At 39.5% G+C, this 16,423-nt stretch overlaps 1 protein-coding gene across 1 annotated transcript in view; it reads right to left on the reverse strand.

Moving 5' to 3' along the window:
• Positions 1-16,423, reverse strand: part of CDH12 (cadherin 12) — a 303,004-nt gene that overhangs the window by 61,411 nt on the left and 225,170 nt on the right. The window contains exon 5 of the mRNA XM_088130662.1: positions 11,986-12,153. Within this exon, the coding sequence (XP_087986788.1) occupies positions 11,986-12,153 (168 nt within the window). The remainder of the gene's footprint in view (positions 1-11,985; positions 12,154-16,423) is intronic.

Here is a 16,423-nt window from a genome sequence, read left to right on the forward strand (position 1 = left end):
TCTGCTCTCAATTCAACTTTATTTGTTTTTTAAATTTATTAATAATATACCTGCTTTGGCTAGTTTTCTTTCAAAGACAGACCAAACCCACATATGGTTAATGGCATATGTCATCTGACAGGACCCAGGAGGAGGGCCTTTTCTGCTGCTGCACCTGCCCTAGGAACATCATTCCTCCTGAGATCAGGTTGGCCACAACTTGATGGCCTCCCAGAAGGGCCTAAAGACCTGGCTTTGCCTTCTGGCCTAGGGTTCAGAGAGTGGTATGGAGCCCTTAAAATGGCTGTACTGTTCATGAATTACTGTGCTCTCCTGGTGACTGTATTTGTATGCTTTTAATTGATTTTAATTGTTTTAACATTTTGTATTGTTTATGTGGTTGTTTTATTTTGGGTTTTTGGTATTGTTTATGTTTTAATTGTTAGCCGCCCAGAGTCATGAATGCAAAATGGGTGGGTGGGTGGGTGGGTGGGTGGGTGGATGGATAGATAGATGGATAGATAGATAGATAGATAGATAGATAGATAGATAGATAGATAGATAAATAAATAAATAAATAAGACCTTGTTAACATGCAACCTCAGAAATGTGGTTTGTGGCCTCCAAGATGCTGGAAACACTCCTGTTTTTCCAGGCCTGGCAGGCAACTCAACCTGGATACGTTTTCAAGCTCCCAGATATTCCATCAGAATATGTTCAAGATGGCAGGATGTAATTTGTCCAAGTCTGCTATAAAATGTTTGAAACTTGACGGTACAAAATATGTTCCTGGACTGGACTCCCACATTTTATCTGAGTTTTATGCTGTATTACTTAGCTGTATAAAATATTAGGGAAATATAAGGAAGCATGGGAAGAAAAACTATGGAAAAATAACTTTTCTACCTGGTATTATTGCCAAAGGGACAGTAATGGGAATAGCATAATCCTGTAAATTTTAGATTCAGAAGAATGGTCACATAGGTAGGAGTCAGCTCGAGACTCCTGCAAAGGGCAAGCTGATTCCAAATGCCACACAATCTTGATTTATTTAAAGGCAACACACTGTAATTTACACATGAACAAATTGCCTTTGCTCAGCTGAAGTTACCCAAATGGCAACAGTGACTATGGGAAAATGTCAAATTGTATTAAGTTCACTGCTTTACTTCTTACCTCCCCTGTGAAACATTTAATGTTTACAAGATAATTGAATTCTAATAAATTTACAAAATGACAGATACAATGTGAGCTCTGTGTGCAATGCTTTTTCCCCCCATCTCTCCCCTGTCCCAACTAAGAATACCTACTGATACACCAGGGCTGATTCACACAACCAAATATTCATGAAATTACATTGGTGTGTAATAGATTTCACTGTTTGCATTTGGTTTTAGACTTATTGTTTGCTGGCATTATTTATTAAATTGTTAATTGGAGTTGTGTTTTCCTAATGTGTTATGAATTGTTAAAGCTGCCTTGGGATGCTCTGTTGAGGTTCTTTAAATAAAAATAAAAATAAATATAAATGTATATTCATCATTCAGGGTTGCATAATTTAATATAGGACAGATTATGGGTCATTCCAAATTCATATAAAGCTGGGAGGGGAGTTAAATAAAGATGACACCAGTACATGCCATAAAACTGTCCCTGATTGTACTTCTCCTTTGAAACAACTTCCCCTCAGCTCATCTTCCCCTAGCTGGACTAGTTATGGAAATCCAACAGGAAAAGCAAGAGGGCTGTGACAGGTTCTTAGCAATCATACCAGGTGGGGGACTCAGTACCTTTATCCACCTATGGGTTCTCTACTTAAATACCCTTTCTGCCCATTGTATGAAATTAATATAACAAGTTCCAACAGATCAGATAAGCATTAAACTCTTCAGCATTGAGGACTGATTAGAACATTGGCTGGCTTGTCCATGGAGATCATTAAGGAAGGCTTTGCTCCCCGGAAGGCTATTTGGGACTAAGTGAGTCTATTTTTTATGGATATTTCTTGCTGGCTGTTTTACCAGTGTGGACATAAAGGGCAAAACATATAAATGGTAACCTAATAAATAAGTGATACATTTGAAAAAAAATCACCACCTCTATTCAAGGGAGAGATGAATTACATTCTTTGCAGGTGGCTTTACCATTGTGTTTTGGGGAACTCTTACAAAAGAGGAAAATGGCAGTCATGGTATCTTTCTATTAGGGTTGGGCAAAGTTCCTGATTCAAAGTGAAGAAGGTGATTTGGAGTACAGATTGATACATGCATCACAGCTCTGGCACCTCCCTAAATCAAACATGCATTTTCCTGGGGCTGCACAGCTACTGTCACATGAGTACAGGAAAATGTAGGAGTTGCCCACAGGTGTGACATGATTTTCACACTTTGAATAACTTTATTCCCTTTGAATGTGGATCTCTCCACAGCCTCACTTTCTACTATTCTTTCCAGTAACATCTTCAGGAAGAGGATATACAAAGGGTTCCCAAACGAAAGAAAGATTATAAACAACTATCTTATGATATCATGTTACTGAAAGCCTCAAATATTATAGGCCTGTAATATTGCATACATGTGGCCCTCATTATTCATGGTTCCATCATCTGAAATTTTGCAGATTGGTAATTGCTAAATGCACACCAGAACTGATTATGCACAGATAAAGCTTTCATGCAGCTGCAGTTCTGGTGTGTGATTCTGCCTAGTAGAGAACGATTGGGGTGTTTTTATGTATGCACAAAATAGTGGATGGGGTTTTGCACATGTGCAAAGTACTCCCCCCCCCCCAGTCTCATTATCCATGGTTTTGTTATCCACGGTTGTTTGGTTGAAATGGAAATGGAACTCACCCCCCACCCCACCCCACCCCGAATAGCAAGGATGATCTATATGTTCCAGTCCACTAGTAACTGATTTTACTCTATGAGCAGATTAATGAATGAAGTAAATCATCATTCCAATCCAACTATTTGAGAAGTGAAAGAAGAGGCCTTAAAATCTCTTCTAGCCTTTAGCAGGGACTGTGTCTTTGATGGCCTTATTAATCATTCCATTCTACATTCAGTTTTCTTTTATGCAAACAATTAAGCTGGTTATTTCTAATTAAAAAAAAACTGTGAATTACAGTCAGGGCAATCTTTCAGGTTACCTGATCAGAGACTTCTGATTTGTGAGAATTAAAATGAAAACTATGTGCAGTTTACTTTTTAACAATTACTTTATCTTTTGTGATCATTATATTAGTAAGATACTATTTAATGTTAAAATAAAATAGTGTGTATATTCAAAGTAAAGTATTCCTATGGGAGCCCGCTGCTTTGTATTATATATCTAGTTGCTTTTGCATTTTTTCCTCACCAATAAGAAGGCGATAAAGAAGCAAGGAATAAAATGCTATAAAATGAATTATCCACTTCATTTAATTGGCTTGATTCTATAATGTAAAATTTGTCTGAGATAATTATTTGGCTTGTGTTGCTTAAACAAGTAAGTAAAATCATTTCATGCTGAAGAAGTGTGGAAGAAAAGACTTGCTTGTTTAATATAACTACCTCTTGTAAATATGAAAGGAAAAGCATTTAACCTCCTGGTTTGTGGTTTGTACCATACCTTAATTGTAACCCCACCACAAGAAGATACAGGCAGTCTTTGAGTTATGACCATTTGTTCAGTGACCATTTGAAGTTTCAGCCATACTGAACAAATGGTAGTTATGCCTAGTCCCTGCCGTTGCAGTGCGCTTGTGGTCACATGATCAAAATTTGGGCACGTGGCAGCCCGCCCACACTTACAATCATAGGGGTGCTTCAACTGCCCCCACCCACCTATCTCCCCCCAATCTCTGAACTTTTGGCAGCCCTGCACTCTGCTGGCTGTGCTTGCCTGCTGGCCCTGCCACCCCCGCTGGCCTTGCCACCCTGTGCTGACCTTCGCTGTCTTCTTCCTGCCATTGCTGATGAGATGCACCTGGCCTGGCGTTTCACAAGGCAGCTGCTGGCTGCACCAGGCCTTCTTCCTGAGGCCACACCCACCTGTTGTCCAAATGTATGGCCTTCTTTTAAGGTCTGAAAGCCTCAGAAGCAGGGCCAGGTAGTGCAGAGTTGCAAGGCCAGCAGGGCAGCGAGGACCAATGAGTGCAGGATGGTAAGGCTGGCAGGGGTTGCAGGGCCAGCAAGCACGTGGTGGTAAGGGTGGCAGGGGCAGCAAGGCCAGCGAGCTCAGGGCAGCAAAGGTGGCAGAGGCAGTGGAGTTCAAGGAAGTCAATAGGGAAGCTGGCATGGAAGGTAGCAAGTTGCTGGGGTAAGTCTCCCCCACCTACACACACTCCCCCAGTAATTCTGCACTCATGCCACACTGGCCACTCATTCACCCCTGTGCACCTTCCTCACTGCGCCTCCCTTGCACCCTTGCTCACCCTTGTAATGGTAGCTTCGATCATTCAAAGTTATGATGGTGCTGAACGAATTGTGGTTATGACCGGTCCTCAGAGTTCTGGCCATCCCAGCACCCACGCAGCCATATGATTGCAATCTGGGCACTTGGCAACCAGTTCATGCTTACGACCAGTTGCAGCAGGGCCAGCAGTCCAGGGTCAGCAGGACCAGCGAGCTCAGGGCAGCAAGGCTGGTATACCCAGTGGAATGCAAGGCAGCCAAATGGGCAAAGATAGGGGGAGATAGGCAGGTACATGGCTGTGATGTGGCCCTTTTTATTTTGGTTTTGTTTGGAGCAAATGTTAAACTAAATTTGGAGCATTATGCTTATCAGAAGATCATATATGTATTTTAGCCTTATTTTTACAAAATTTAGGAGAAAGATGCTGCTAAAAATCAGCAGTTTGATATAGAATTTGGGTAGTGTGAATCTTGGTTCCAGGGTTGCAAAATGAGGTTGGGAGCTGCATGGCAATCTCTGTCATTGTGTTTCCTTATTTATGACTTCTTTCTCATTATCCTCTGGTCTCTTCTCCTTAGAGCATCCCTCTTGTTTTCAAAGCATGTAATGGCTCCCCACCACACATGATTCAGAAACTGAGCATTCAGAACTCCAATCAGAATTGAGAAATCAGAAACTTGATGGATATAAATGTCCTCTTTCCAAGCATGGATGGGTTTCTGGAAGTCTTCTAACAGAGGCAAGAATCTTCATGGAGACAAAGGCATAAGTTGTTCTTCTTTACTTCCTTCTGCATCATAAAATTCTTCCTTTTTCAGCCCAGAGGCAGACCTACCTCTGCTTCACTTTCTCTGCATAGAAAAATATAGTCCAGGAGTTGTTTCAAGGGGTGGTAGAGGAATTTCCTATCTCTGAAGCTCTGCCCAAGTCACTGGATCCATCACAGGTGCGAGAAAGGCAGTTAGTCTCTTACCCTAGAGTTGATCTAACATCTCAGTGGTTTGTGATATTGTTGGTGCTATCAGAAACTTTCCCTTACACTTTATTTGATGTGGCTAATGTCTCAGTATTTTATTACTAAATCACACTTAGATCTATTGTTTGCCATTTTAGCAATATCTGTTAATTTTAGACTTCATTAAGCTTAAGTTTAATAGGCTAAGCTTAAGATGAATAGGCTATAATGTGAATTACCAATCTGCTGCTAAATCTTGCCTTAGCCACTTGACTTACATTATAGAAAATTTCTTTCAGTCAGCTGATTTCTCCTCATTTGTTGCTCCTTTACATTTTCACCAAATCCTGCATTATATTTTGTTGTTGTTCAGTCGTTAAGTCGTGTCCGACTCTTCGTGACCCCATGAACCATATTGCGCCAGGCCTTCCTGTCCTTCACTGCCTCCCTGAGTTTGCTCAGTTTCATGGTCATTGTTTCAGTGATGCTATCTAACCATCTCATCCTCTGCCGTCCTCTTCTCCTTTTGCCTTCAATCTTTCCTAGCATCAGGGTCTTTTCCAAAGACTCCTCTCTTCGCATTAGGTGACCAAAGTATCTGAGCTTGAGCTTCATTATCAGTCCTTCCAATGAGCAATCAGGGTTGTTTTCCTTTAAGATTGACTGGTTTGACCTCCTAGCAGTCCAGGGGACTCTTAAGAGTCTTCTCCAGCACCACAGTTCAAAGGCATCAATTCTTCGGTGCTCAGCCTTCTTTATGGTCCAGCTCTCACAGCCATACATTACTACTGGAAAAACCATCGCTTTGACTATGCGGATCTTTGTCGGCAAGGTGACGTCTCTGCTTTTTAATATGCTATCTAGGTTTGCCATAGCTTTCCTCCCAAGGAGCAAGCGTCTTTTAATTTCATGTCTGCGGTGATCTTGGAGCCCAAATAAATGAAGTCTGTTACTGCTTCCATTTCTACCCCTTCTATTTGCCAGGAATTGATGGGTCCAGATGCCATGATCTTAGTTTTTTTAATGTTGAGTTTCAAGCCAGCTTTCGCACTCTCCTCTTTCACCCTCATCAAGAGGCTCTTTAGTTCTTCTTCACTTTCTGCCATTAGGGTGGTATCGTCTGCATATCTGAGGTTATTGATGATTCTCCCTGCAATCTTAATTCCGGCTTGTGATTCTTCCAGCCTGGCATTTCTCATGATGTACTCTGCATATAAGTTAAATAAGCAGGGTGACAGTATACAGCCTTGTCGTACTCCTTTCCCTATTTTGAACCAATCGGTTGTTCCGTGACTGGTTCTAACTGTTGCTTCTTGGCCCGCATACAGATTTCTCAGGAGACAGGTAAGATGATCTGGTACCCCCATCTCTTTAAGAATTTGCCACAGTTTGTTGTGATCCACACAATCAAAGGCTTTTGCATAGTCAATGAAGCAGAAGTAGATGTTTTTCTGGAACTCTCGTGCTTTCTCCATGATCCAGCGAATGTTGGCAATTTGATCTCTAGTTCCTCTGCGTCTTCGAAACCCAGCTTGTACATCCGGTAGTTCTCGGTTCACGTACTGCTGAAGCCTAACTTGTAGGATTTTGAGCATAACCTTGCTAGCATGTGAAATGAGTGCAATTGTGCGATAGTTTGAGCGTTCTTTGGCATTGCCCTTCTTTGGAATTGGAACGTAAACTGACCTTTTCCAATCCCGTGGCCACTGTTGGGTTTTCCAAACTTGCTGGCATATTGAGTGCAGCACTTTAACAGCATCATCTTTTAGTATTTTAAATAACTCAGCTGGAATACTGTCATCTCCACTAGCTTTGTTGTTAGCAATGCTTCCTAAGGCCCACTTGACTTCACTCGCTAGGATGTCTGGTTCAAGGTCAGTGACCACATCAGCATGGACATCAGGGACATTAAGATCTTTCTTGTATAGTTCTTCTGTGTATTCTTGCCACCTCTTCTTAATCTCTTCTGCTTCTGTTAGGTCCCTGCCTTTTTTGTCCTTTATCATGCCCATCTTTGCACTAAATGTTCCTTTGATATCTCCAATTTTCTTGAAGAGATCTCTAGTCTTCCCCATTCTATTGTTTTCCTCAATTTCTTTGCATTGTTCATTTAAGAAGGCCTTCTTATCTCTCCTTGCTATTCTCTGGAAATCTGCATTCAGTTGCTTATATCTTTCCCTTTCACCCTTGCTTTTCACATTCCTTCTTTCCACAGCTATTTGTAATGCCTCATCAGACAGCAATTTTGCTTTCTTGCATTTCTTTTTCCTTGGGATGGTTTTAGTTGCTGCCTCCTGTACAATGTTACAGACCTCCGTCCATAGTTCTTCAGGCACTCTGTCTACCAAATCTAATCCTCTAAATCTATTCATCACCTTCACTGTGTACTCACAAAGAATATGATCTAAGTCATACCTGAGTGGTCTAGTGATTTTCCCTACATTCTTCAATTTAAGCCTAAATTTTGCAGTAAGAAGCTCATGATCTGAGCCACAGTCAGCTCCTGGTCTTGATTTTACTGTCTGTATAGAGCTTCTCCATCTCTGGCTGCAAAGTATGTAATCAATCTGGTTTCGGTATTGACCATCTGGTGATGTCCATGTGTAGAGTCGTCTCCTGTGTTGTTGGAAAAGAGTGTTTGCTATGACTAGCTTGTTCTCTTGACAGAATTCTGTTAGCCTTTGCCCTGCTTCATTTTGTGCTCCAAGGCCAAACTTGCCTGTTATTCCGATTACTCCTTGACTTCCTACTTTAGTATTCCAATCCCCTGTGATGAAAAGGACATCTTTTTTTGGTGCTAGTTCTAGAAGGTGTTGTAGGTCTTCATAGAACCGGTCAACTTCAGCTTCTTCGGCATCAGTGGTTGGGGCATAGACTTGGATTACTGTGATGTTGAATGGTTTGCCTTGGATACGCACTGAGATCATTCTGTCGTTTTTGAGGTTGTACCCCATTACTGCCTTTCCCACTCTCTTATTGACTATGAGTGCAATTCCATTTCTTCTAAGGGTTTCTTGGCCACAGTAGTAGATATAATGGTCACCTGAATTAAATTCACCCATTCCCATCCATTTCAATTCGCTGATTCCCAAGATGTCGACGTTCAATCTTGTCATCTCATGTTTGACCACATCCAGCTTGCCTTGGTTCATAGATCTTACATTCCAGGTACCTATACAATATTGTTCTTTACAGCATCGGACCTTCTTTTCACTTCCAGATACATCCACAGCTGAACGTCCTTTCGGCTTTGGCCCAGCCACTTCACTCTTTCTGGAGCTACTTGGAATTGCCCTCCGCTCTTCCCCAGTAGCATATTGGACACCTTCCGACCTGAGGGGCTCTTCTTCCGGCATCATATCTTTTAGCCTTTTAACATTGTCCATGGGGTTTTCTTGGCAAGGATACTGGAGTGGGTTGCCATTTCCTTCTCCAGTGGACCACATTTTGTCAGAACTCTCTGTCATGACCTGTCCGTCTTGGGTGGCCCTGCACGGTATAGCTCATGGCTTCACTGAGTTACGCAAGCCCCTTCGCCACGACAAGGCAGTGATCCATGAAGGGGTGCATTATATTAGAATGTGCCAATTCTCTGAACATCTCCAGAGGTTCTTATTTTTCCCAAAGTTTCTGTGAGGAAGCACATTATCTTATCACTCGATTTTAGTATTAATCTTAATTTCAACTTTTCATGTGAATTCTGTCTTAATTATTGCTTGAATGAAAAGGATATAAATCAATAAATTAATAAATAAAATAACAACTTACTAAATTTAGCCTTCCTGACTTAGTGATGCATTTGTTTTTCTAAGCCTATTGTTTGAAGCAAACCGCATGATGGATTAGGGAACCAAAGACCTGCTTGTTCACATTGCTTGACAGCAAACCATGTCTCTGTAACAAATATTTGCTGCAGTTCTGATTTTACAACACATTTTTAACTCAAACCTATATTAACTTATATGACAGGCAGGCACCAAGGACCTTCATGTCTACAGCTGTATGGGTCTTGAATGCAAACCAGAGACTGTTTACAAGTATATAACAGCATGGACCTTTAAAAAAAAAAGCCATAGACTTGCTAGATCTTAGTTATATATGGCTGGTCAAAGATCGTAATAAAGTTTACCTACCTGAGTTGACATTAGCTATATTTTTTCCACCATTGCTGAGAGCCAAGCCACTGTACTGCTTGAAAAGTGATACTTTTAAAGACTCCCTTGACTCCAACAGGGAGTACTGCAAGGGAAAACGGTCATTTGGAAGGATTTGGGGGTTAATATAGCCCTAAACTAGCTCTAAACAAAATATTAAACAAACTGGAGATTAAACTAATCCCAAAATTTATGACAAAAGAAAGCAGTAAATGCATATTCTCATGCTTTTACGTGTTACAAACCTGGTCCTTAGAACTGAATCTCAAGGTAACATATATTTCTTGGCACAGATGGAATTTTTCCCCACTTACAGAACTGGTGCAGCTATTACTATGATTTATACAATATCAACAATCTGGATTAAATAAAAATTGTTACTTTACTTTCCACTAAAGCACAGTACACTTTGGTAAAGTATTCGATTAGAAAATTGCTATAGGTCATGTTAATTTTTAATTTAATGATGTGATCTTTCTGTCCCAGCTTGTGCCGCTTGTATTTTTCTCCTGTCTAGAAAGGCAACTACTATTTTGGCTTTTGTGACTTTTTATGTGATGGAGGCCAAAGATCTTAAATTTTATCACTGAGCAGAACAGAAGGGTATGCTTTTTTGACAGCAAAAGCATCACTTATAAGGAATAGCTTTATACTGGCAAATGCGGAGCTGTAAGATTCATTCACTGGAAGTATAAACAAGCCTTATCACTCCTTGGTTGAAAAGAAAAAGAAATAACTGCATGTTGCATGTTGCAAGAACTCTTTCTCTTTTGCTCTTGGAAATGCTGGTATGTATTAAGTTGCTAACAAAGTGATACTCAGGGCCTAGGCTGAGCAATAGTGGGAGCACTGCAGTAGTGAGAATTACATGAAATCAGGTGTCAGGCAAAATATAGACCTCTATGTAAATTCTCTGGAGAAGTCAGATGTTGTACAGAATATCTTCTAAACTGATACGTCAGAGAAACAATAAAACTGTTTAGGGTAGGGAGGAAACATCAGAAGCAGAGACCATTTTGACTCTATTAGCATCAGAAGAAAAAAAAAATTAACATCAGGTTATAAGGCTTTTAAAACCAATCTAATTAATCTAACTACATGACCTGATCCACTCACTGCATTAGGGCCATTGTGGTGTTGATTTTATTATTATTTATTATTATTTAATTAAATTTATTATAGCCGCCCACTCCCACAGACTTTGTGCAAATCAAGTTTAGCATGCCTGCATACATAAACCGCATCCCTATAATCTAGCTACTCCTTTTTATAGGCAAGGAATTCTATCAAAGGACGCTACCTGTATATAGATACATTCTCTGAGTTTATACTCTGACCAAAAATTCAGCAAATGTATATGCTGCTCATTCCTTTAACAACTGTGGGCAGCTTACCTAAATGCTACAAAAATAATCATATTCATAAAACATACTGTAGCTGAACAGGAAAATATAACACATGAAATATTAGGCCCACAAACATAGAATCATTAGAACATTAAAAAGTTTCCTCCTAAGCTCCAACTTTAGGAGCCCATTTCAGTTCTAAAAGCAGTTTGTCTCATATCACGAGCCTCATCATAGAGAAACCAAAATGCATCACTAATATTCAAAGTATCCAGGGTGAGACCCATACAAAGTATCTTGTTGATGACACGAGTGTGGAATGGGCTGTGTTGTAGAGTACAGTGGGAATCAGAATTCCATCTTTTTTTATATCCCTAATGCATAAAGTTTTTTTTTTTATTATCCCCCAAAGGTTCTCAGAGTAGATTAAATAGTAGAAACAAGGCAGTCAGCTACTTTCAGTCCTACAGTCTGAAAGATACTATAGCACAAGGAAAAGGGTAGATAGAGGAAAGACCATTAAAGCAAGCTCAGGCACTAATTCTTGAAGTTATAATTCTGACTAGTTGTTACGAAACACTTCAACAGCATAATGGAAACCTGCTGGCTAAATGAAAAATGGAGAGAACCCAAAGTAGCATGTTTCTCAGCAGAGACCATGGATAATAGTTGCTAATAGTGAAGAGTTGGGGAAAAGATAAAAGCAATGCCTCTCAGTAGGAAGTTGGACTGCACATACTCACAGACACATAATATCTATATAAGGTAAAAGGGGAGGCGGGGGAGAGTCTTAACAATTTTTTTTCCCACAATCTAATTTGTACACCATGCTTTAAAAAAAAAAAAAAAAAGAACCTTCCCAATTTACCCAAATTCCTATTTCTTTTCCTAATGTTCTGAGAAATTATAACTTGTCTATGTACACTTCAAATGATGACAAATAATATAATGATTAGTAATATTCTGGTTCTCTGACAGGACAAATTCTGACAGATAATATGTTGTATGGAAAGGCAAAAACTATAATAGCTGTTTTCTGTTAACAACTTTAATAGCAAGGTCTTTATATTGCACAATAAATCAACCCACCTGGTATCTTGTCCCATGTAGCATAAATTCTCTTTCATTCTGAGCTTTAATTATTGAAAACTTACTCTTGGGAAATCTTGGTGGGTTGTCATTGACATCAGTCAGAGTGATATTCACTGTTGTGGTTCCAGCCAGTCCCCCAAGTTGACCTCCCATGTCCTTTGCTTGAATGAGAACTTGATATTCTTCTTTAACTTCTCTGTCCATGTTTGGCAAGGCTGTTCTTATAACACCTTTGGGAAGGGAAGAAAGCTGTTTTTGAGAACTATTTATTTATGAAACAGAGCTCAAAATAGTTTAAAATGTGTCCCATAGCACAGATATCATTTGGTATTCAGTACTGTCCACAGACAAGAAATTCTATACCATGCTATAATAAGGCAAGTAAAAATGATGCTCCAGAATTTCTCTATCACCTCATTTACATCTGCCAGTTTAAAAGCCATGTCCTGTGAGCTGTATTAGATGTGGACAAAGATGTAGACATCATTATATCATCTTCTTTTGGGGCTGATAGGTGAGCATGGTAGATATTTTAACGATGGGGACCAAGGGCAGCCCCACCTTAGGTAGAATGAAGCAGCAGCTTTCAGTGAAAACTGGGGCAGGGAATAAATTGTGGCCAAGTCTCCATCTGCTGTCCTCCCAATCAGCCGCCTAGGACAGCCATTTTGTTATGTTTAAGGTACTCCAGAGTAGCTTGCCAGATGAGTCCATCCATCCCAGTGGGCTTCTGTATGTGATTCAAAATGGTGGTTATCACTTATAAAGCACTACATGGCATAGAGCCAGGCTGTTTGTGGGACCACCTCTCCCCCATTGTTTCTGTTTACCCCGCCAGATCTAGTAGAGAGAACATGCTCTGGGTCTCTTTCCCCAAACAGTTTTATCTTGTTAGACTCTGGACCCATGCCTTCCCAGTGACAGCACCTGCCCTATGGAACAGAATCTGCCCCCCCCCCAAAGAAATCTGGATAGTCCCAATCCTGTTTCCCTTTCAAAAGGCTTTGAAAACGTGATTGTTTCCCCAGGCATTTGGGCCAGGAGGCTAGGCAAGCTCTGCTGTTGTTGATGTATTTTCTTTTGTGATTGAAGTTTACTATTTCAACCTTGGGCACCATGTGTTCTGTCTTGTGGTTTTTGTTTTATTCTCTGTACACCACCCAGAGTCACTTTTGTGAGATGACTAGCCATATAAATTGTTTCAATAAAATAAATAAATCCAATAAATGCTCTTTTTAGGGAGTCCTGAATATTATGATGTGGTTGTGGTATTGGCTACTAGGTAAGCATACGCAAGAAGAAACAAGATGGAAATAATGTGCTTTCCTCTAACCTCAGGCAGTAGATCCTGTTAAGATGCCCCAATGGGGACTTCTCTGGTTGTGGAATTTAGAACTAGGCTGAACTGAGATAAATCCTGACACTGAAAATATAATGGGCATTTGCTGACATACTGTAGAGAAGAACTGGATTTATCTGCTGAAAGACAGTTCCTGAGAGAGAAGAACAGTATAATTATATTTATGCACATATTGAATAAGTAGTCCACGTCTTCCTAATGACTCAGTGCAAGAGCAACTGGCTGTCATTCCAAGAAAGAACTACCTAATAAAACTATGAATTTTCCTGTGTTGATGTCCAAAGGTTTATTATGACACTGATTCTGTCTTCCATTTAGAGAGGGGGAAAAAAAGTGAAAATAATTCTGAGGTCTATAAGAGCTCATAAATAATATTTCCTTCCTTCTCTTGATTTCTGCTCAGATTGTCAGTAAAATGAGAAACAATCCTTTGAAAAGCAAGTATTTGTGTCAATACATCAACTCTTAACCAAAACAAATAACTGTATTTAGTTAAGTTTCAAGAGGAGAAATCTTAAAGATTCATTAGGTACCTTTGTACTGCCAAACTAGAGATACTCTATCATACCTCCATTCACAAAAGTTTTAGACCACATTAAAATTGTATAGTTGTAAATTGAAATTCCAGCTCCTAGGAAAGGGAATAAATATAGATGATATAGACATAGATAATAGAGATGTCAATAATATAGTTAAAAATATAGATACATAGACGTATAGCACTGCGATAAGAGCCAAATATCTGGTGTGGGAACAAAACGTTTGTTTCTAATGTGTAGGTTTCTTTTCATCCTCTTTTTCTAACATTGAAAATCAATGAAGATCAAAGACAGAAAGGAACTAATGGTCAGAAAAATGAGAAACTGAGTGAAAGCACTGCAGATAGATATACCCAACACTCATTTTCAAGGCTAATCTTTTTCTTCCTATCACCCAAGTGTAAATTGATAATTACAACAATAAATAAACTCAAGGCTTAGGAAATAGAATTGGACTGAGGGAGAACAAAGATGATTTTGCTGATTGCCTTTTGCCAAAGCTTATCCACTCGCACAGACACTGAATTTGCCTCAAGGGGAGTGAAACTTTTCTTTACATTAATATGCTTCTTTTTTCTAAATAGCTTTAGGCTTCAGGTTTGTTCCTCATCATTTTGATGTCTTGGGTATTTGTAATTATAGTTATGTCCTTAAGTGTTCAGTGCTAGTCAGTCATAATTGTACTTTTTAAGTAATACATTTCAAACTGTGAAATGGTATATTTCATCCATTTTGTTGCTGATTGTTGATGTTTGTCAGCTGTATTTGTAAGAAAGATATGTTTCCCTAACCCCAAGCATTAAGGGGGAAAAAAAAAAATCTATGCATTGATCTACTCTAGGATGAAGGTGAGGATGTGCTATTGTGGAGGGGGAAAATACAGGGAAATGGAAGAAAGAAGTTCCAACAGCAAATATCCACATATAAGAATGCTTGGATTAAGGCTTGGTCAAGCCAATCCTATCATTAGAATGCTGCTTTGGGTAGTAAAACAGAACAGGTATCAGACCCCACCTACTGCCTTCCCAACCTTCTACCTGTGTGTCTAAAGAGGTCATTTTATGTTTGTCACTCAAGGTTTCTTAAGAAAAATTTCTGACTGATTGGTGGGTGAGCATGAAGCCAGTGCTGTGACAAAGAGTGTGCTAATGTCACAACAGAAAAGACAACAACTAGGATAGAGGAAGGCAAATTACAAATTAAGCTATTGAGTTCTGAATAAGAATGATTTTAACAGGATTGTAATGGTTTTTGTAAGGAATGAAACTGATGAGGTAGGAACTAGCAGTTCCTGGCTGGAGAAAATTGTTATGTCAATCACAGTTTAGGTACTTCTCAAGGACACAAGAAAATGGCCAAGTATCCATTAACTCAGAAAGGTAGGATGAAAAAGCCTACAGTTTAAACTCTGGAGCATGTGCCTATATAGACTGAGTTTTGTGTACTATGGGAGCATATATATATACAGTAGCTTTATTCCTATCTGCAATAAAGAGACAAATCTAGTCAAGTTATATCTGAGAGTCTACTGATGAGTAGATCAAGTCCCAAATAACAAGTTAAGTGTCTAGAGAACTGAGATTTATAGCTGATCCTAGTATGAAGCCTGCATCTTTCATTCATCCAATGATCAATGACCCTAATGTCTTTGCAATGCTCAGTATTTAAAATTGAAATTCACCTGCTCCTGCTCTGGAGGTCCTTTGACTATAATTAATAAAGAAGATAAAGAAGAGCAGATACTCCTGGGGATATCTCTGTTATTGTCATTCACCTGATCCAGAAATGTTGTAAAAGACATAGGCAGTCTAGATTTTAAAACCTCTTTATTGCCAGTGAGATCTAATTAACGGAGAACATCAAAAGGAGGTGATTTTTATCTCCTGGAGCATGTGGAAGGGGGAGGTAACCCATCCAAATTTCAAAAATAAAGCTGCTGATCCACATTTGTGATATGTCCTTTTGTTAAAATAGAGTATATTTGACAAGGAACACGACCTCTGGAGAGCTTGTGCTGTGTTATGCTGCTTCCATCTCCACTCATTGATTAGCCAGGAAGCAAGGGGTTTTTAATACTCCATTTGACATTCAAGTAGGGACTCATTGGGAAAACAAATTCCATTTTCAGAAAGGAGGCAGACCAGCAGCTCTGTCTGCCTTGCATTCAAGGCACACAATTGGCAGCATTTAGTGTGGAACATTTTGGTTAAGTCATTGAATTATTAAATACAGAAGCAGGAATGACATTTCAGAATATAGGACAAGATATGCAATTAACTGTCCTCCAATCCCATGAGCATTTCTGGCTGTTTATGCATCTACCCACACATCCAGTGACCTCCAAACAACAAGGCTGACATTAACATCCATTTCCCATCCTCCAATCCAGCCACCTGCCAAAAGCAGGCTGCCGGGGGAAAAAAAAAGATAGATTTCCACTGAGCACCAATGTTCATTAAAATACCAGATTAAAATACAATTATAAGAGCTTATCAGCATAGCACATGCTCAAAGGTTCCTGTGTAGCATTCACATATTTTATATATAGTTAACACAAGATTGCTGTAAATTCATGGGGAATATATATATATATATATGCAT

Source organism: Python bivittatus, unplaced genomic scaffold (assembly GCF_059951505.1).
Source record: "Python bivittatus isolate LINGU-HERP-01145 unplaced genomic scaffold, Pbiv_v1 ctg000840_np1212, whole genome shotgun sequence".
Classification (NCBI taxonomy): domain Eukaryota; kingdom Metazoa; phylum Chordata; class Lepidosauria; order Squamata; family Pythonidae; genus Python; species Python bivittatus.